This window comes from Cnephaeus nilssonii (genome assembly GCF_951640355.1).
Source record: "Cnephaeus nilssonii genome assembly, chromosome: 13".
NCBI lineage: Eukaryota > Metazoa > Chordata > Mammalia > Chiroptera > Vespertilionidae > Cnephaeus > Cnephaeus nilssonii.
In genome coordinates, this window is record NC_137084.1 from 43,991,871 (window position 1) to 44,011,771 (window position 19,901).

General features: G+C 39.2%; 1 protein-coding gene across 1 annotated transcript in view; it reads right to left on the reverse strand.

Moving 5' to 3' along the window:
• Positions 1-19,901, reverse strand: part of C2CD3 (C2 domain containing 3 centriole elongation regulator) — a 122,499-nt gene that overhangs the window by 100,705 nt on the left and 1,893 nt on the right. The window contains exons 2-5 of the mRNA XM_079788716.1: positions 19,420-19,689; positions 12,348-12,505; positions 5,607-5,830; positions 2,786-3,033 (exon numbers count right to left, since the gene is read on the reverse strand). Of these exons, the coding sequence (XP_079644842.1) occupies positions 2,786-3,033; positions 5,607-5,830; positions 12,348-12,505; positions 19,420-19,689 (900 nt within the window). The remainder of the gene's footprint in view (positions 1-2,785; positions 3,034-5,606; positions 5,831-12,347; positions 12,506-19,419; positions 19,690-19,901) is intronic.

Sequence of the window (19,901 nt, forward strand, 5' to 3'; positions counted from 1 at the left end):
AACAGTGACTGACACAAAATAGGCACTCCAAAGATACTTTCCAAAAGCAAGGTTTTAAAAGGAAATATTAAGGAGGAAAAGTAGGAAAACTCTGAGCACAGGTAGTCCATTTACTGGCCCTCCAAGTGGTTTCATTATTGAAACAGCCATTCTTAGAAAAGCTCTTCTAAAGGCTAAGGCATGGGAATAAAAACATCTTATCTCCCATCTCAAGAGGAAGGTGGTACTTTCACTATAAAAGCTGTTATTTCCTGAACACAAGGGAAGGGCACTCAAGTGAGTCAGGACAAATGTATCCCTTGTGTACTTCCTACATGCTGTACACAGCTCCTGCCAAACACAGGGACGTTATAAAGCTTCTGGTTTTTGTTCCAACTCCTTGCCTTCTATTCTAAATCCCCAACTCTTAGAAGCTGGATGTATAGTTAGTTTTATAAATACTAGCTGGTTGACTAATTCAGCTCTGTACCTCCTTTTCTGGTATGATGTCAGTACGATAAAGAAAGACCAGGAAGATAATTAGGTTTATGAATTTGTTATCTCTCTCCCATAACCTCAGGTCTAGACCCACTTAATCTTAGTCCTCCATACTCTTGTGGTTGAAAGGGACCTTTAAAGATCATGTCTGCCTACTAATCTGTAAGATTTCCATTTCCAGGGATAGAGAATTCACTACATCTTGAAGCTGTCCTTTCTAATTTTACACAGGTTGAATTACTAATTTACACTGGATCACAATCTGTCTTGGTTTATCTTTCAACCCACTGATCCTAATAACTCTTATGGAAGAGGCTGCACATGGCAGACCATGGGTTGTAACTGGCATATTCCGTTTGGCTTGAACATTGGCCAGCAGTTTTGATTAAAAGAAAAAAGGCAGGCAGGCCTTGGTTAACTAACTTATAGTAGGGTAAGGCAGATGACCTTGCCTTGGAGTCTTCTAAGACAATGAACTAGAGCTGAGGAACAGCTGTCCTCTTTGACCCGGCAGGACCGCCCTAACTCTAAGCCTGTGTCTTCATTTTAAAATGGAGACAAAAGTCCCTACCTCACTTGGTTTTAAAAAAATTATGTGTATAAGGCACTTGGCACAGTAGCTAGCATATGATATTAACTCAGTAAATGGTAACTGCTTTCTCAAGGCTTAATATCTCTCAGTGGTCCCTTCACCAGCCTACTTACTCTTTTTTAAAAAAATTTAAATTCTTTATTGTTTTTTTTTTTTCTTCATTTTATTGATTTTTTACAGAGAGGAAGAGAGAGGGATAGAGAGTTAGAAACATCGATGAGAGAGAGACATCGATCAGCTGCCTCCTGCACAACCCCCACTGGGGACGTGCCCGCAACCAAGGTACATGCCCTTGACCGGAATCGAACCTGGGACCTTTCAGTCCGCAGGCCGACGCTCTATCCACTGAGCCAAACCGGTTTCGGCTAAATTCTTTATTGTTTAAAGCATTATATAAGTCTCCTTTTTCCCCCCATTGACCTACTTACTCTTATTAGAAGGAACTCATCTTCTTTAGAGCTTTACTCTGTTACCTTCTGAATGAGACCTACCTTTGTCAGACTATGTAAAACTAATACTCCCTCCTAGCACCTTACTTCCTTCATATTTTCCCATTGCTATTATTACCACCTAACTATTTATTTATCTATTTATTATGTACTTATTTATCTATTTATCATTGGTCTTATTTATCTATTTATCATTGGTCTTCCCATTTAGAATATAAGATCCATAAGGCAGGAGTTTGTGTTTTTTTGTTTTGTTTTTAATTTAAATTGCCGTATCCCTGACACCTATGAGAATGTGAGACATTGAATAGGTGCTGAAAAATAACTGCTTAATGAGTGGACAAATATCTTTCTCAAAATCTGGTGTCCAGGTCTACACAAAATATTCTAGGTATAAGCTGACAACTGCTAAGTATGGTGGGACCATTTTCTTTCTTATTAGTATAGCCTAGGTTGCATTAAAGACTAAAATTAATAGGTTATAATCAGAGTATATTTTTAAAATAGGGGAGCAAAGACATTTCAATTTTACAAATATAAACAAAATTTCTTCATTAATAAAAGACCCTTACTAATGTAAATTATGTACCCAAATAGTTATTTCAAAGACTTTTCTGCTAATGCTGCAGACTTTCTACTTTGGAAATTTTACTTGTGAGGATGGAAACAAATTCCTGTCGTGCTCTTAATGTCACAGAGATATATAATTGACCATAACAGTGTAATGTAAGTTACCTCCCTAACTTGAGATAATCTGATCCAGTTCCTATTTGCTTTTTTATTTCAGTCTAAGCCCTTATATAGGTAAAGTGACTCCTTTCTACTTCTGTTTGCCTGCAAGTCATATTTAATTCCCAGGCTTAAAATCAGCAGTTGCTGTGCACTGAATGTTCCCCTCTGAGACCAGTTTTCAGAGCGTGAAACAGATTTAATACTAGCCTCTGCACAGTCATACAAGTAAATGCTGGTGTTGAGACAAAACCTTATTTGCCTTGAATTACTTCAGAACAAATGAGAACTAATATTTTTCTATGATAAAGGATTTCCCCCATCACCAGGTTTCTTTCCTAAACCTACAATTATAAGCACCTAGTATTTAGAAGTAATTTAATGGTTTAATAGAGCTGCCTTTAAATGGTGAGAAATTCTGGTTCTTTTATTTGGCTATTTGGTTCAAACAGAAGTTTTGGTTCTCTTTGTAAGCTGGCTAACAAGCAGCGTAATCCCAATAAATATAGTTTAGTCTCAGTTCACAACATGTACATACCCGAAAGAAGGTCCTTGGTAGGGGGATTGTTTGAAGAAAGAATGCATGAATCACTGTGACTCTTGGCAACTGTCCTAATTTGAGGCTGCAATTCAGAACTGTTGAGAAGAGACATCTGTTTCTGTGGGGCTTTGCCTTTCAGAGCCATAGACTCTAAACTCTGCCCTGAATTAAGATGGTGCTGTAGTCCAAAAAAAGAGTCCTTTATTCTATCAGAGTTCTCTGCAAAGTACAAGTGGTCCTTTCCCCTGTTTTAAAATAAAAAAAACATCAGCAGTTTCTTATCCATATGGTAACATTCTACTTTGTCAGAGACAGAAAGTGGATCAGTGGTTTATAGCAGTAGCAGTGCAGCTTAGATTTTGTAATCTGTTTTTCACGTCCCAAATGAAATAAGTAATAGATGCTTTGCCTACTACTGTGTGGTTGTGGCTAAAGTGCTGGGCCTGACACAAAGCAAATGCTTCATTATTATTTAAAATCAAAAGCTATTCCTCTTACTCTATTCTGTTTCACAAAATACTGCCTTTCCCTCTTTCCTCGTGAACATCTATCATGTCATCTGTATATGACTTAGTCATACTTATTTACCTGGATGTTGGCCTTCCCACTAAACTGTAAGCAGACCTCAAAAATAGGAATTGTGTCTTATTATTTTATTTTTCAATGTCAGTTGTCTTTCAATATTTTATATTAGTTTCAGGTGTACAGTACAGTGATTAAACATTATCTAACTTACAAAGTGATCCCCCCCCAATAATTCTAGTACCCGCCTGGCATCATGTTATTGTTATTACTAGAGGCCCGGTGCACGAAATTCGTGCACGGGGGGAGCAGCGGGGAGTGTGTCCCTCAGCCTGGCCTGCACCTTCTCCAATCTGGGACCCCTCATGGGATAACCAGCAGTTGGACATCCCTCTCACAATTCAGAACTGCTGGCTCCTAACCGCTCACCTGTCTGCCTGATTGCCCCTAACTGCTTCTGCCTACCAGCCTGATTGTCCCTAACTGCTCCCCTGCTGGCTTGATTGCCCCTAACTACCTCTGCCTCGGCCCACACCTGGTACCCAGGATTCCCTCCTCCAGCTGACCACAGGCACCCAGGATCTGGGCTTCCCTCCTTCTGGTCAGCCATAGGCGCTCAGGCTGGCTGCAGCCTTAGGGGATGGTGGACAGGGGGCTTCGCCTGTGCTGCAGCTGCAAGTGCTGGCGCCCAGGACTACAGGGTGGGCGGCTTCTTTGTCTCCCAGGCCACAGCCAGCCACAGGTGCTGGTGCCCGGGACTGCAGGGTGGGCGGATTCTCCATCTACCATGCTGTAGCCAGCTGCAGGTGCTGGCACCTGGACCGCAGGGTGGGCGGCTTCTCCGTCTCCCAGGCCACAGCCAGCCGCAGGTGCTGGTGCCCAGGACCGCAGGGTGGGCGGCTTCTCTGTCTCCCAGGCCACAGCCAGCTGCAGGTACTGGTGCCCAGGACCGCAGGGTGGGCGGCTTCTCCATCTCCCGGGCTGCAGCCAGCCTCAGGTACTGGTGCCTGGTTTCTCCATCTCTCCCAGGACGTGGGGCGGGTGGACATGGGGTGGGCAGCTTCTCCAGCTGGCTGTAGCCTGGGATCATAGGGCAAGTGGCTTCTTCATCTCCCAGATCGCATCCACCCTCAGGTACTGGCACCCGGTTTCTTGTCTCCCCCAGGACGTGGGGAGGGCGGCTTCTCCAGCTGGCTGCGGCTTGGGATCACAGGGCAGGCGGCTTCTTCATCTCCCAGGTCGCAGCCAGCCTCAGGTGCTGAGGCCGGGTTTCTCAGTCTCCCCCAGGAGGTGGGGCAGGCGGACCTGAGGTTTCTGCTGCTGGCTGCAGCCTGGGATCACAGGGCAGGCGACTTCTTCATCTCCCGGGCTGCAGCCAGGCTCAGGCACTGGCACCTGGTTTCTTGTCTCCCCCAGGACGTGGAGTGAACTGCTTCTCCAGCTGGCTGAGGCCTGAGATCACGGGGCAGGCAGCTTCTTGGTCTCCATGGCTGCAGCCAGCCTCAGGTGCTGGGGCCCGGTTTCTCTGTCTCCCCAGGACATGGGGCGGGCGGACCTGAGGCTTCTGAGGCTGGCTGCAGCCTGGGATCATGGGACGGGCAGCTTCTTCGTCTCCCGGCCGCACCCAGCCTCAGGCGCAGGGCCCGGTTTCTCCGTCTTCCCAGGACGTGGGGCAGGTGGATGTGAGGCAGGCGGACCTAAGGCTTCTGAGGCTGGCTGAGGCCTGGGATCATGGGGCAGGTGGCTTCTTGGTCTCCGTGGCTGCAGCCAGCCTCAGGCGCTGGGGCCCAGTTTCTCCGTCTCCCCAGGACATTGGGCAGGCGGACCTGAGGCTTCTGAGACTGGCTGCAGCCTGGGATCATGGGGCAGGCGACTTCTTGGTCTCTGTGGCTGCAGCCAGCCTCAGGCGCTGGCGCCTGACTTCTCCAACTCCCAGAGACCTGGAGAGGCTGGGGGGCGGGGCTGCCGCCATGTTTTCAGTTTAATTGCATACTCACTCAGATTGAATGGTGGGCGTGACTGGGCGTGGCTGGTGGGCGTGGCTTGTGAGTGTAGCGTAGTGATGATTTGCATATTACTCTATTATAAGATAGATAATATTATTGACTATACTTCCTATACTGTATTTTACAACCCCATGATTGTTTTGTATGTCTTATTAATTCCTATGCCCAGTAGTCACTATTTGCTAAATGAGTGACTTCCTTTAGTCTTTTACCCCATCACAAAATGAAAGAAATTATGAGTGCAGTGGGAATTAGCTGACAGACTTACTGGTATTAGGTGTGGTAATTACCTTGGAGTTGTTGATCTACTACTATTGGCTGTTAATTCTTTTCCATTAATTTTGGTGGTAGATATCCTATGAGGTCTTGATGGAACCAGAAACTGGGTATTGCTGGGTTCAGTATATTCTCTGAATCCCTCCTCAGATAAAAGTACACTTTCTGTCATGTCTGTGGTAAGAAGAGGGTTGTAGCTGTCATAAGTTTCTGACAGAGGCTCCAGGGCAAGTGAGACCTGAAAGAGACATGTAATATACGAGAACTTGTCTTTAGTATTGACTAATTTTGAGACTCCTTGCTTACTATAAATTAACGTCCCCCTTTCCTTATAGGACCAAGTTAAAATTCCTGCCTACCTCAGAAGCCTCATCTCTCACTGTTCTTCCCTCCTCCAATATTCTCTTGTAGGTATACCAATTACTTAGGGTTCTCTAAATGTACCTTATATTCATTCCCTTATGCCTTTGTATATGCAATTTCGTCAGTATTACTTTTTCTGTGTAAACTTCTTTGTATCCAGGAAGAGATGTCATAGCCACTCCCTTCTTCATGTTTCTGCTTACTCTGTATCAATCAATATAACCACCACTTATTGGACACTTTACTACAGGCCAGAAGCTGTACTGAGTTCCTTACACAGAAAAGCTCATATAACACTGTCAGAAAAGTATATTACCCTAATTTGAAGATTACAAAGAACCAAGAGAGGCTTAGAGGAGGTATTTGTAACTTGTAGCTTATTTTTCATCCTGATTATATTATGAAATCCTTGAAGGTATGGACTGTCATATTCTTTTTCTGTGGACTAATTAGCATAGTACAGAGTGTACAAGTCTAGTATGCCTAATGACTAATAAACTGAACAATACAAGAGTGACATTATCTCCCATGTCGTCATTGTTAGTTATTTGAGAAAAATAAGGCCCTTGCTCTATGCTGGGAATAAGGCAGGGTGAGGAGGGAGAAACACTTAGACAAAAAGTAATCACTTGAAATTTCCTTTACCATCTCATTCCTGTGAGTTCAGGTTCCCCATTAAAAGGTTCTCCAGTCATCTGAAAAGCCTAATGGAGAAAAGCCTAATGAGGAATAGAAAATAAAATAGATTCTAGAGCACAACTCTACACAAGAAAGTTGAATATACTCCAAAAGAAAAGAATAGCTGTATTGAAAGTTCAGTTACAATAACAAAAAAAAGCAGCAGGAATTATTTAAGCAGCCAAAGAGAATCAAACAAAAATGAAAGATTGCAGTTAGATGCTTTAAGATGTCTCTGGGAAGGTCAATGAAATAATCTGTGCAGAGAAACTGCTAAGGCACAGACTCAATAAAATATACTTGGGTCTTAATGAGAATTTTGTTCATGAACCAAATAACATAGTCTTTTAAATCTATTCATCATCAAGGTTTTCTACAAAGACAACAGACAGGAATGCAGTGGGACAAATACTCTGTGCAGTGATCATTGTAATAGCATCACATAAAATTCTGGCTGCCCAAATGTGAATGCCAGCAAGTCTTCCCTTGCAATTCATCACTTGCTAAAAGACTGAAAATCTATTCTAGAAACAAAGGAGACACTGAGAATAATTGTGTTATGGGCCAGCCTTAACACTGACCTGCTGGCTGGCCCATCACTGAGTTTTGCTTTTTCCCTAAGCCAGATTTCTTTTTTTGAAGGTTTTAAACTACAAATTCAATTTCTTTAATAGTTTAGAGGTCTATGCAAGTTATGTATTTCATCTTGAGTGATTTCTGGTAGTGTGGTTTTCAAAGAATTGATCTATTTTATATAAATTGTCAAATTTATAGAATTGTTTGTAATATTGCCACAATGTCTCTGTGTTACGTAGGTTGCTGTCTTTCTTACAGTAGAATCAAGAGGAAAGTGAAATATTTCTTGTACTAGTATTCATAAAAGAGAGAACTATTTTCAAAAGAAATGGAAGGCATTTTCTTTATGGAATAGAATATTCCATGATGAAATAAAGCAAAAAAAAATGAGACTATCAAAAGTTAGCATTTATGAAACAAATTACAGAAGCATAATCAGTATGTAGAAAAGATGCATGATGAAAATGGAATAAACAGAAATGTATTGAAATTTAAGCAGGATTTGTTTTTTAAAAACTAATAAGTGGTATTCATGACACAAAATCTATACTACTAAAAGGATAATATGCTAATTAGACTGGGAGACCTTCCAGACACCCTTCTGGACAAAGCCATGGTGGCGGGGCTGAGGCAGAGGTGGTTAGGGGCGATCAGGCCGGGGGGGGGGGGGGGGGGAGAGAAGGCAGTTGGGTGTGAACAGGACGGCAGAGGGGGGCAGCTGGGGGCAAGCAGGCCGGCAGGGGGGGCAATTGGGGGCAATCAGGCTGGCTGGGGGGCAATTGGGGGCGAGCAGGCCGGCAGGCAGAGTGGTTAGGGGCGATCAGGCAGGCAGGCAGGCAGGCAGGCAGGTGAGTGGTTAGGAGCCAGGAGTCCCGGATTGCGAGAGGGATGTCTGACTGCCAGTTTAGTCCCGTTCCCACAGGGGTCCCAGATTGGTGAGAGTGCAGGCTGGGCTGAGGGACACCCCCTGCCCTGTGCACAAATTTCATGCACGGGGCCGCTAGTTATTAAATAAAAAACTTTAAAAAATATATTTTTTATTTATTTCATAGAGGAAGAGAGGGAGAAAGTGACAGAAACATCAATGATGAGAGAGAATCATTGATCGGCTGCCTCCTGCACCACCCCCACTGGGGATTAAGCCTCAAACCTGGGCCTGTGCCTGACAGGGAATCAAACAATGACCTCCTGGTTTATAGGTCTATGCTCAACCACTGAACCACACAAGCCAGGCTAGTCTATTTTTATGCAACATTCTAAAGATATTATTGAATTGTCTTCTGGCTTCTAATATTTCTATTCAGAAGCCTGAAGCAATACTACTTCCCAATTCTTTGTATGTGACTCTCCTTTTCTCTGGAAGCTTATTGGATTGTCTTATTTTTAATATTCTGAAATGTCACAATGTTATACCTTGGCGTAAGTTAGTTTCCATCTATTGTGTTATATAAAAAGGGCCATTCTAAAAAATTTTAATATGAAAAGTGTTTTTATTAAGAAAAATTTAAAACACAAAATTAGAAATAAATGGTAAAATGAACCCAGGTATTCATTATTCAGTTTTAATAATTATCAACATATAACTAATCACATTTCATTTATACCATTGGGATAATGTGATGTAAGTCCTAGATATCATACTATTTCTTCTGTAAATACATTTGTAATAATATGAGGATTCTTTTCCTTTCCAGAACATAAACATATTACCATTAGCACATATAAAGCATTCATAATAATATTTTTAATATTATCAAAGATTAAGTCAATATTCCAATTTCCCTGATTATTTCTAATTTATTTTTATAACTGGGACCTCAGTAGGCTTTTTAAATATGAAAATTGATATATTTAATACTGGGAAGTAACTGAACTACCTGTCAGAATCCAATGCACCTTAAAGGGAAAAAAAAATCAAGTATAGAACATGTAAATTCACAATTTCCAGTATGCAATAAAAAATTACAAGAAGTAGGAAGAGCCCTACTATCTCAAGAACACTGAAATCAATTAAAACAAACACATGACAGAGATAGTAAAAGTAATATATAAGCTCTTGAAGCAACTATTATATAGATGCTCCTAATGCTCAAGGATGCAAAAGAAAATATGAATGTAAAGCGAAAAATAAATTGTACATTTAATAAATAAAATTTGTTACTGGGGTGATCATTTCCTAACTTATATAAATGTTTAATCACTGAGTTGTACACCTGAAACTAATATAATATTGTATGTCAACTGTAATTGAAAAATAAACTTATTTTTAAAAAAGATAAACTTAAAAAAAATAAAATTTAAAAAATGTAACTTTTAAAGAGATGGAAAAACAGTATCTGAAATGAAAATCTGATTGATGGGATTAAGAACAGATTAGACACTGTACAAGAAAAGATTATTAACAAAATTCTAGTAAATCGGATCCAGCATTACATTAGAAAGATCATACACTATGACCAAGTGGGATTTATTCTGGGGATCCAAGGCTGGTACAATATCTGCAAATCAATAAATGTGATACATCACATAAAAAAAATGAAGAGACAAAAATCACATAATCATATCAATTGATGCTGAAAAAGCATTTGACAAAATCTAATACCCTTTCTTGATAAAAACTCTCAGCAAAGTGGGAACAGAGGGAGCATATCTTAACATAATAAAAGCTATATATATGACAAACCTACAGCCAACATCATACTCAATGGGCAAAAACTAAGCCCATTTCTCCTAAGAACAGGAACAAGACAGGGATGCCCACTTTCACCACTCCTAGACATAGTACTGGAAGTGCTAGCCATAGCGATCAGACAAGAAGATGAAATAAAAAGCATCCAAATTGGAAAAGAAGTAAAACTGTCATTATTCACAGATGATATGATATTGTACATAGAAAACCCCAAAGACTCCATCAAAAAACTACTAGACTTAATAAATGAATTCATCAATGTAGCAGGATACAAAATTAACACCCAGAAATCTATGGGTTTTTTTATACACCAATAATGAACTCACAGAAAGAGAAACTAAAAAAAAAAAAATCCCATTTACCATTGCACCAAAAAAATTAAGATACCTAGGAATAAACTTAAGGAGGTAAAAAACCTGAACTTGGAAAACTACAGGACATTGAAAAAAGAGATAGAGGAAGACATAAACAAATGGAAGAATATATCGTGTTCACAGATTGATAGAATCAACATCATTAAAATGTCCATACTACCCAAAGCAATCTATAGATTCAATGCAATACCCATTAACATACCAACGGCATATTTTCACAGACATAGAACAAAGTCTCCAAAAATTCATATAGAATAAAAAAAGACCCCAAAGAGCTGCAGCAATCCTGAGAAAGAAGAACAAAGTTGGAGGGATAACAATATCAGATATCAAGCTATATTACAAAGCCACTGTTCTCAAAACTGCCTGATACTGGCACAAGAACAGACATATAGACCAATGGGACAGAACAGAGAATCCAGAATTTGACCCAAGCCATTATGCTCAATTAATATTTGACAAAGTAGGCAAGAGCATACAATGGAGTCAAGACAGTCTCTTCAATAAATAGTGCTGGGAAAATTTGACAGATACATACAAAAAAATGAAACTAGACCACCAACTTAGACCATACACAAAAATAAACTCAAAATGGATAAAGGACTTAAACATGAGAAGGGAAACCATAAAAATCTTAGAAGAATCCATAGGCAGCAAAATAGCAGACATATGTTATAGCAATATCTTTACCGATACAGCTCCTAGGACAATGGAAACTAAGGAGAAAATAAACAAATGGGACTAGATCAATATAAAAAGCTTCTGCACAGCAAAAGAAACCATCAATAAAACAACAAGAAAGCCCACTGCATGGGAGAACATATTTACCAATGTTATCTCCGATAAGGGTTTAATCTCCAAATTTTACAGGGAACTCATACAATTTAACAAAAAAATAAACAATCTAATAAAAAAATTGGCAAAGGACCTAAATAGACACTTTTCGAAAGAGGACATACAGAAGACCAAGAGACATATGAAATCATGCTCAAAGTCACTAATCATCCAAGAGATGCAAATCAAAACGACAATGAGTTACCATCTTACACCTGTCAGAATGGCTATCATCAACAAATCAGCAAACAAGTGCTGGCGAGGATGCGGAGAAAAAGGAACCCTCGTGCACTGCTGGTGGGAATGCAGACTGGTGCAGCCACTGTGGAAAACAGTATGGAGTTTCCTCAAAAAATTAAAAATGAAACTCCCATTTGACCCAGTAATTCCACTTAGAGGAATATATCCCAAGACATCAGAAACACCAATCAGAAAGGATATATGCACCCCTATGTTCATAGCAGCACAATTTATAATAGCTAAGATTTGGAAACAGCCTAAGTGCCCATCAGCAAATGAGTGGATTAAAAAACTGTGGTACATCTACACAATGGAATACTACGCTCCTGTAAAAAAACGGAACTCTTACCACTTGCAACAGCATGGATGGACCTGGAGAGCATTATGCTAAGCGAAATAAGCCAGTTGGAGAAAGATAAATATCACACAATCTCACTCATTTGTGGAATATAATGAACAACATAAACTGATGAACAAAAATAGAGCCAGAGTCATAGAAGCATTGAACAGACCCTCCAACCTAAGAGGGAAGGCGGGGATGGGTGGGTGGGAAGTTAAGAGATCAACTAAAGGACTTGTATGCATGCATATGAGCATAACCAATGGACATAGACAGTAGTGGGGGTGAGGGCATGTGCTAGGGGGTGGGAGAGGCTGGGGAGAAGTCATTGGGGGGAAAAAGGAGACTTGTGTAATACTTTAAACAATAAAAATAAAGAATAAAAAAAAAAAGATTAGTGAATTTGAATATCTAGCAATAGGAAAAAATATCAAGCATCCAGCATACATGTACTTGGAGTATTGTGAAGTCACTAAGAGGATCTGAATAAGTGGGAAACAAAGGTATGTTATATACCTTTGGGTAAAAATATGAACAAAGGCATCAAGTGGGAATTAACATGGTATATGGGAGTCATGTACCTATCTATCCTACAAACAGACTCAACTACTTATGCCCCCAATTTTTTATTCTATGCAACAAAGAATTAAAGTATCTTTACCTGGAGTTCTCCAAGTTTCTTAGATGTTGGTGAAACAATGCTGAAAAATCCATTGATGTGATGGGTTGGAGAAAGCTTGGCTAATCCACTGATCTGAACTCTACCAATTGGAAGATGATCAAGTTTGGTGATTACTTCCAGCACCAGGACAGCCATATCTAATCAAAAACAATCATAATATAAATACTTTCATTTACTTTTATTTTTTTAAGTGAACAGAGGTATACATTAGAAAAAATTTTTTACGTTAAAAAATTATTTTATTTTCAAATAAACCATGCACTTACCATATCATTCTGGGTAGGAGGGAGAGTGAACCCATGCTTAACAGAACAAAGTTTTAGAGAAGAACAATGACAAAATATCTTGCATGGAGAAAAAAGAATTACATTGAACAAAAACATTTAGCATACCAAGTATTTGATTAAGAAATTTCCTTATCAAGAGTATTTTTAACTTATTTGGCAAGAACCCAGACTTTGCTTTTGAAATATAAAAAGCAGTAACTCTTAGTTCTTTTATTCTCACCATTTCTAGTTTTGAACTAGACAAAGGGCTTCTCTTACATAAATTTAAGTGCTAGTCCCTGCCTCCCAGGAGTATCTAATTGCTTACTCCTTGATTGTATCTGGAGTACTGAAATAATGAGAGCATTTGGAACTAATAGGAATGAAAATAAACTCCTTAACTGTATTTTTCAATTAGTCGCTCAAACTTAACACCTTCATGGTCATATTTACAGCAGAAGAAATATAATGCATTCATCTGGAATCTAAGATTCTTTCAGGACAGTATAACTTCTGAATATTTGCTTACCAAAGTTGAGAAAATGATTCATTTTCACTATAGATTCAATACTGTAGTGAAAAGAGCATAGGGGTTATAATTAGAAGACCTGTGACTGTGTTATAGTGCCAATATTAAAAAACTACTTCTGTGTAAGCCAGTTATCTGTAAAACAGGCATCAATTACAGCATGACTATATGAGATGGGTGTTGCAAGTAAAACATAGCACAGGGGCTTCTCACATGGTAGAGCCTTAATGACTGTTATAGGTCTTTAAGCAAATTACCTATCCTATCACATTCCCTGTCTTACCTTCCTACGGAAGCTATCTGCAAATCATGAGCTAATAAATGTAAAAGAGCTTTGAAGACTATAAAATGATGTGCAGATGCAGAATAAGGGAACTGTACAAACATTTTTTAGTTATTTACTAACAGCCTGGCTATTCCATGTCTCATTATTCTCTTAGCAACCTATGGTACAGTATTTCTATCCCCATTTGAGAATAACACAGGGTCATAGAAGTCATGAACACTCCTAAATTCACCTAACTATAAGTCACAAAAATGGGCTAACACTCACTTTGATCTAAATATAAAGTACACTATACCATGCTGCTTCATTATTCATCAATTCTAGGGAGAAAAAATGTTAATCCTTAATAGGTTTCTGACTTCTATGCTTCACTTTTGTTGTAGAATTATTTATATTATTATTTTTATATTTTTTAGCAAGAGAAAATAACCAAATTTAATATTTACACATATATGGGAACTCCACATACATGAGAGAATCAGAGACCCCATATGCAAGAAAGGTTCAAAGATAGAAAAGGGGGATTAAGGTATATAAGACATTCTGTGGAATTAGAATCCTTATTGTTCAGAATTCTTCTCACCCCCATTGTCTTTCATATTCCAACTAACTGAATCCTATCTGATTAAAGAGAGGCAAAAATCAAGTGATGAGACTCAGTGAATTATTGCAATTTTCTATTTCTACTCTAATCTTCACATGCTTCAAACATTTTCAGGGCTGCGATTTCCCGTAAAGAGATCAAGAGTAAGGGAGGAAAGATGTCAAAAAGAGTATGAGACAAATCTCAGAATCCTATAATCCCTCTATTTCCTGAGGCAGTATGGCACAGCAGAAACATTAATGATCTTGGATTCAGGACATTGCTGAAATTAGGGTTGGTGTAAGGGTGACCTTTACATTTTAAATCTTTAAGAACTTTTTGGTAAAGAATGTGAACATACAGGAGGAATGAGAGAAAGCCACTGGAAGTGTATTAGAATGCATATTGTGAGGCCTCGTATAATTACAATGGGTATTAGCCTCACTTTCTAGGTGATGAATTTGAGTTTCAGAGTTAGAAGTAGGACTTACTCAAGGTCACCCTTATACCAACCCTAATTAAAAACAAAACCAAAAACAAAATGCCTCTGTTCAGAATAAGTTAAAGAAATGAGTAGCCCTAGCTGGTTTGGCTCAGTGGCTAGAGCGTCCACCTGAGGATTGAAGGGTCCTGGGTTTGATTCCCATCAAAGGCACATGCCTGGTTGCAGGCTCAATCCCCAGTAGGGGCATGCAGGAGGCAACCAATCAATGATTCTCTTTCATCATTGATGTTTCTCTCTCTCTCCCCCTCTCCCTTCCTCTCTGAAATCAATAAAAATGTATTTTTTAGAAAAAAGAGTAAAATAACCCTAGCTAGTTGCTCAGTGATTAGAGCAGGGGTGGGGATTATCTAGCCTGCAGGCCATTTAAGGCCTGAGAAATCATTTGGTCAGGCCCTTCCAAGGCATTAGCGATGAGTTATTAAATGTTTGGCCAAATATAGCAGGCTAATTTTTAAGCTGATAATTTTGTATGGCTCTAGAATGATGTTATAAATATCCAAATGGCCCTTGGCAGAAAAAGGTTTCTTATCCCTCCATTAGAGCACCAGCTCACAGACTGGAGGGTGGTGGTTCCAGTCAAGGGCACATACCTTGATTGTAGGCTTGATCCCCAGCCCCAGTTGGGTGCATGCGGAAGGCAACCAATCAATGTCTCTCTCTCACAGGATGTTTATTTCTCTCTCTCTCCCTCCATTCCACTTTCTAAAAATCAATGGAAAAAATATTCTTGGGTGAGGATTAACAAAAAAGAAAAGAAAAAGATATGAATAAAACAAATAATCCTACCTACTTCACAGGGTCATTTTAAACATCAAATAAGATGACGGACTTGAACTATAAAATGCTATACATTTTCATTTGTTCCTTTATATTACTTTTATCTGAGGAATTCGTATAATCTCCATTTTACTGCCTTCCTCTTTCCAACCTGGATCTATTCATGCTTTATGCTAATATGAGACAATATATTCATTGGTTTACTTTATGAATCTTATTTTCTTTTAAATGAGCTATGCATACAAAAGAGTACATAAAATAATAATATCACACATCTTAAGAACAAATAGTTATACTTTACCCAAGTTTTCAGTTAGAGCACATACTCATGTAAACCAATGTTGTGTCTTCATTTTCTTTTTTTTTAAAAAGACTTTTTATTTCTTAAAAGTCCTTTAATGTAAGATCCTTTTATTTTTTGGTTAATCCTCACCTGAGGATATTTTTTCCATAGATTTTTAGAGAGAATGGAAGAGAGGGAGGGGGGAGGGAGAGAGAGAGAGACAGAGAGAGAAACATTGATATGAGAGAGACACATTAATTGGTTGCCTCCTGCACATGCCCAGGCCAGGATCGGCCCTGCAATGCAGGTACCTGCCCTTGACTGAGAATCGAACCCAAATTCGGTCCATGGGCCAATATTCTAACCACTGAGCAAACGGCTAGGGTTCATTTTCTAATACACATATACTCATGTTTACAGTTGGGCCATCACTTACAAGGTTTATCTCACATGTCTCATATTCAAATGCAACCTTCTCCAAGGCTTCTTTCCTAATTAGAATAATAAAATTTGAGTATTGACCCATTTGGTGGTTAATCCCTTCAATTTACTAATAGAAAAATTAAGACCCAGGAAGATGAAATGGCTTGCTCAAAGTCTAGCAGCAAGTTAGTGTAGAACATAAGTAGGATTCTGGTTTCCTAGTAGCTTATGATAGTTTAGCCCTTATTAATTTCTTGGAATATTCATACAGTATTCATTGTATGCACCAGATCAGTGGTCGGCAAACTCATTAGTCAACAGAGCCAAATATCAACAGTACAACGATTGAAATTTCTTTTGAGAGCCGAAAACCGCCTTCTGCGCATGGGCCACAAAGTTTCTATCGCACTGTATGTGCGTCCCAGCACGTGGTATTTTGTGGAAGAGCCACACTCAAGGGGCCAAAGAGCCGCGGTTTGCCAACCACTGCACCAGATAATCAAGTATTTAATTACACACTATTTGGTACTGCTCACTTTTGTTTCATATATGCAAGTTTTGTTTTTTTCAACAAATCTTTAAGTTCCTTTTGATTAGAGGCTACATCTAAAATCTCTGTATTCCCCTTTCCCCTCCAAAAAGAATAGCCAAGTGACTATAAAATACAAATTTCCTGCAGTTTTGGATTTCTATTCAGATTCTCTCTCTCTCTCTAACCTTCTTGGTATTTGTTGATAGGGTATTTTTAAAAAATATATTTTATTGGTTTTTTACAGAGAGGAAGGGAGAGGGACAGAGAGTCAGAAACATCGATGAGAGAGAGACATCGACCAGCTGCCTCTTGCACACTCCCCGCTGGGGATGTGCCCGCAACCAAGGTACATGCCCTTGACCGGAATCGAACCCGGGACCCTTCAGTCCGCAGCTTGATGCTCTAGCCACTGAGCCAAACCAGTTAGGGCGGTAGGGTATTTTTTTTTTTAAAATCTATTTCTCAATTGCAGTTTATATTCAATGTTATTTTGTACGAGCTTCAGGTGTACTGTATAGATAGTGGTTAGACAATCATATTCTTTACAAAGTAGAACCCCCAATATTTCACCTACCCACCTGGCACTGTACATAGTTATTACAATGTTACTGACTATACTAGAGGCCCGATGCATGAAAATCGTGCAAGAGTAAGCCTTCCTTCCCCTGGCACCCGGGACCCGGGCTTCCCTCTGGCACCGGCTTCATCTGGAAGGACGTCCGGTTTAATTAGCATATTACACTTTTATTATTATAGGTTCCCTATGCTGTACTTAAGATATTATATTTTTATAAGACTCACACATTCATATGTGCCAGGTACTGGAACAGTAATGCCACAAAATTTTTTTGTTTAATCTTCACAATAATTTCTGCTAGGTAAGTGCTATTATCCCCATCCACACGAAGAAAAGAGAAATATGCAAATTGACCATACCTCTGCGATGCCCACCAGCCAATCAGGAGTGAGTATGCAAATTAACCCAACAACGATGGCAGGTTAATTTGCATACACAGACACAGAGCAGAGGGCGGGGCAGGATGCCTGTTATTAGGGGGAGGGCGGGGGCAGAGGGAGCTATAAGAGTGGTGCTCCGGCCGGAGTGGAGAAGACTGAAGGCTCCAGCTAGAGCGAAGGCCTGGGTCCTGGAGGAAAACTGGTGCTGGCAGCCAGGGGAAGGAAGGCCTACTGCACGAATCTTCGTGCAATGGGCCTCTAGTATAACTAATAAGAAACTGAGGCTCCAAGATCTTAAGGATCACCTAGCATTCAATCCTAAAGCCAGAATTCAAATTTAGACTGTCTGACTTCAAAACCCATGCTCTTCTCATTCAATCAGGCTGCTTTTTCATAAAAGGGCAGCCATTTGATCCTATTTCACAGATGAGGAAAAAGGGGGTCAAAAATCCCACAGCCGATAACAACCTAAAGTTCAGATGCCAAGTCTAATGAATTCTTTTTTTATTGTTGTTAATCCTCACCTGAGGATATTTTTCCATTGATTTTTAGAGAGAGTGGAAGGGAGAGGGAGAGACAGAGAGAGAAACATTGAGGTGAGAGAGACACATTGATTGGTTGCCTCCCCCATGAGCCCGGACCAGGGCCAGGGATTGAGCCTGCAACCTAGGCATGTGCCCTTGACTGGAATCAAACCTGTGACCCTTCAGTCCACAGACCAATGCTCTATCCACTGAGCCAAGCTGGCTAGGGCTAATGCATTCTTTATTTTACCACAGGGTGCTCAAATAAGTCTCTGACTTATTAATTATCATATTAACAGATATTTCTTTCTTACTGAAGAATTTCTAATCCCTCTTCATATGTTAAAATTACATAAAAATACCACCTGCGGATTTAAGTTTTAGGTCTATAGTACCTGGGTTTCTATGGGTATCCTTTAATAGAACTTATCACTTTCTACCTACTGTTATAACTAAACTCTGTGAATTTAGTTAGAATTAGATACTATTCTGATTAAACTTTTATTCACATTTGTAATCCCATAGTGCCTAGCACAATGTGTAGCACATGCTAAATATTCAATATATATTTTTTGAATTACTGAATTTTTTTTGTTCTTTACATTTGATGTTTTCAAAATGTTTTCTTGATAGAATGTAAGCTTCATAAGGACAGGTTAATCTTTAATTCACCTTTGGCTCTCCAGTATTCTTAGCCCAACAATGTTTACATGATAAATGCTTGATTTTTACTGACTTAAACTGGATTGATTTGAGAAGTAACCTCACGATCCAAAAATGTGTTTATGTGAAAGTCTGACCTAAATATTGAAAAATAATACAGAACATTTAGAATATTTTCCTTGAAAAGAAATGGAAGAAATTTGGGCTTCTGGATTCTTATAGAGGGATCCATTCCTTTTTTAAAACCTATAGTACTAATTCACTAAACCATTAATTTGGCATTTAGCATGTATTACCTTGTAATGTTAGTAAATTTCATGTTTATATCTTTTTTCTTTGAGCATAATGTAAGTCCCAGAGCAAAGACTATAGTTATTAAAGAAGCATGATTTGGTGAAAAGTTTTGGTGTCAGACAGAAGTGGGTTCAAATCCTAGTTTTGCCATCACCAACTATATAACCTTAGAGAGTATTGATTTAATCTCTGAACCTCAGTTTCATCGTCTATAAAACAGATAAAATATCCATCTTGAAGGGTTATTAAGAATTAGAAATAACATGAATCAATTGCTAGGGCATAGTATACTCTCAATAATGATGGCCATTATAATACCTCTTTGAGTCCTCAATAATTAACAATGCCATAGATACTAGGTACATAGTAACACCTATTGCTAACAACATTACTACATGCTTATTAGGCCTATAGGTGAAAAAAGCATACCTGTTAGATAAGAGGTAAATTGCTTTGGACCACAGCGAATAGCATAACGTGTAGTTGTTCTCACAGCTTTTGGTTCAGTCTGCAATGTGTCTGTGGGACAAAAGAGGGTTCCATCCGATGTCTCTCCCCACCATCTCACTCGGACAAGTACACAAGAGGGAGGCTTTGCAATCTTCCATATGACTTTATTAACAGTAAGTTTCAGAAAGCAGCGTAGCTGGCCTTCAACTAGAGGTGGTAGGCTTGTAGATGGAGGAATGTCACTCAAACCTGTGGAGGAATTCAAGAATAACAAGTCAAAATTTACACTAAATACAGAAAATATATCATCTGCTTTTTGAATATAAATACACAAAACAGAGAGCAGGATTATCCTATCTATCCTAATAAAGGAGAAATAACTAACAAACCAGACCATAGAATAACCTATTTGGGTCCCTTAAGTCATCCTGGTAACAAATTAGTATTTAGGGTTTGGTTCA